The sequence below is a fragment of the Nansenia antarctica genome, assembly GCF_963989245.1.
Source record: "Nansenia antarctica genome assembly, chromosome: 2".
NCBI lineage: Eukaryota > Metazoa > Chordata > Actinopteri > Argentiniformes > Microstomatidae > Nansenia > Nansenia antarctica.
Window position 1 is genome coordinate 74,962,480 of NC_137675.1, and position 2,500 is coordinate 74,964,979.

The following is a 2,500-nucleotide window of genomic DNA, read 5'->3' on the forward strand; positions in this document are numbered from 1 at the left end:
GGGGCCGTTAAGTGTTCGACTGCTTGTAGGCAGGGCAGGGGACGGTACCGCGTGATGACCCATATTCACACACACACACACACACACACACACACACGTACACATACACGTACACGCACATGCACATGCACACGCACACGCACACACACACGCATACACAAGCAGACACTCTCACAAACACACGAACAGACAAGAAAAGTACACCCCAAACTCAATCAACTTTGCATCAATGATTCATAAATATATAAACATAAACATACACTTCCAGACTAAAGCGTATAGTAGGATGTAGGTTGAAAACACACCTGTATATAAATGGCTAGTCAGACACACAGCCACACACACACACACACACACACACACACACACACACACACACACACACACACACACTCTCTCTCTCACACACACACACACACACACACTCACACACACAGGGCTGACCCATATTCAAACACACACACACACACACACACACACACACACACACATCTACAGAGAGTCAAACTACACCAGGAGCTATCCTGGCACCTCAAACTAGGACACTATAGTGGGCCCTGGAGGGCCCTTGGTCCAGGATCATCACCACATGTTGGAACACACCCAATCAACTAGGCGCACGCGCACACACACACACACACACACACACACACACACACACACACACACGCACGCACGTACGCACGCACACACACAGGCACCACAGAGAACACCTACTACAATAACAACAACTCCATTATTGATGCTCTCACTACACGGCTCTATCAAGGTGACACACTTACATTGCCAATAGTGTGTGAGGGACAACGTGACCAGATCACGTTCCAGATCCTGTCCTGTGCCTATTTTGTTTGTTTTATGACACCATGTTTCATGAATAATGGACGTATCGCTAAGCCACACCCCAAAATAGAAAGCTGATTTTCTTTTTGTCCATCTGTCTCTTACCGTCTCCAAACAGCTGCAGGATGGCCAGGTCCACGTGTCTCTTCCACCCTGACTCCTTCTGGATAGCGATGCCGTACCCCGTGGAGGCGAACACCTTCCCGCTGCCGATGGTCACCAGCTTACAGCCCTCGTCCCTGCCGGCCATGTAGTTGAGCACCGCTGCGTCGTAGATGAAGGCGTCCAGTTTCCTAATGAGAGACACACACACAGTTAACAGTAATTACAGCGCCCGAGTTCTACACTGTAACTACACTAAATGAAGTCTTCCCAATTAACCTGTTAAGTAGCACTAATCCACTGATAAGGGTAATGGACTTCAGCCTGAGGGGCCAAAGGCTAGCGTTGGCACAAACAGTGTAATGGTACAGTGTCGACATGCTCTCAGTGGAAATGAAGGAGGGAATTGGCTTGGAAATGAATTATACCCCAGGGTTTAGTGATAAATTACTGGAATAATTGTAACTGACAAATGCAAAAATGTGAAGAAGACAATACTGTAAATAATATGTCATGTCAGCAAAGGTCTGCAGCCATAAGGCACCATGCCCTCATCCTCTACTGTATACTTACAGTAGCAAACTGTATGTCAAATACATGCAAATACATGTCAAATATTTAAAAAAATGTGAAGGCCATTTCATTTAGCTAGGGAGTTGGCACCTTTCTATTGGTTCCATTGTAGCAGGCAAATACATTTTCAAATGAAGCTCAAGTACTTGAAAGTATTTATATTTGATCAATATACTATTTGACCCAGGTCCTGGGTGTAACCAGTGTTCTATATATACGTTCTAAGGCCCTTCTAGTGGATCAAAGTTCTATGTGTGACAGCAGCTGGTGAAAGTCACCAACCGATGGACCGTTCAGACTTTTATTCTGAAAAATGTAAATAAGTTTCAGCCTTGTTGAAAATCAATGACACACTCGCTAGTCAAGCCAAAACATTGCAATGCAATGGATTTGGTGAGTAATCCCCTCTACTACCTAGTTAGTGTAGAGTAGTGGGGATTACTCACAGAATCCATTGCATTGCAATGTTTTGGCTTGACTAGCGAGCGTGTTATTGTTTAAATTTATTTACAATTTTCTGAAAACATCTTCTATATTTACGTTCTAAGGCCCTTCTAGCGGAGCAGTGTTCTATGTTCTATCTCTACGTTCTAAGGCCCTTCTAGCGGAGCAGTGTTCTATGTTCTATATCTACGTTCTAAGGCCCTTCTAGCGGAGCAGTGTTCTATGTTCTATATCTACATTCTAAGGCCCTTCTAGCGGAGCAGTGTTCTATCTTCTATATCTACGTTCTAAGGCCCTTCTAGCAGAGCAGTGTTCTATGTTCTATCTACGTTCTAAGGCCCTTCTAGCGGAGCAGTGTTCTATCTTCTATATCTACGTTCTAAGGCCCTTCTAGCGGAGCAGTGTTCTATGTTCTATATACGTTCTAAGGCCCTTCTAGCGGAGCAGTGTTCTATGTTCTATCTACGTTCTAAGGCCCTTCTAGCGGAGCAGTGTTCTATGTTCTATACACGTTCTAAGGCCCTCTTCCTCACCCAGT

At 44.8% G+C, this 2,500-nt stretch overlaps 1 protein-coding gene across 1 annotated transcript in view; it reads right to left on the minus strand.

The window, feature by feature from the left end:
* Positions 1-2,500, minus strand: part of grin2ba (glutamate receptor, ionotropic, N-methyl D-aspartate 2B-a) — a gene marked incomplete at both ends in the record, with an annotated part of 86,541 nt that overhangs the window by 8,670 nt on the left and 75,371 nt on the right. Inside the window, 2 exons of the mRNA XM_080524179.1 lie at positions 949-1,136; positions 2,496-2,500. The exon at positions 2,496-2,500 is cut by the window's right edge and continues 156 nt beyond it. Coding sequence (XP_080380305.1) covers positions 949-1,136; positions 2,496-2,500 — 193 coding nt within the window. The remainder of the gene's footprint in view (positions 1-948; positions 1,137-2,495) is intronic.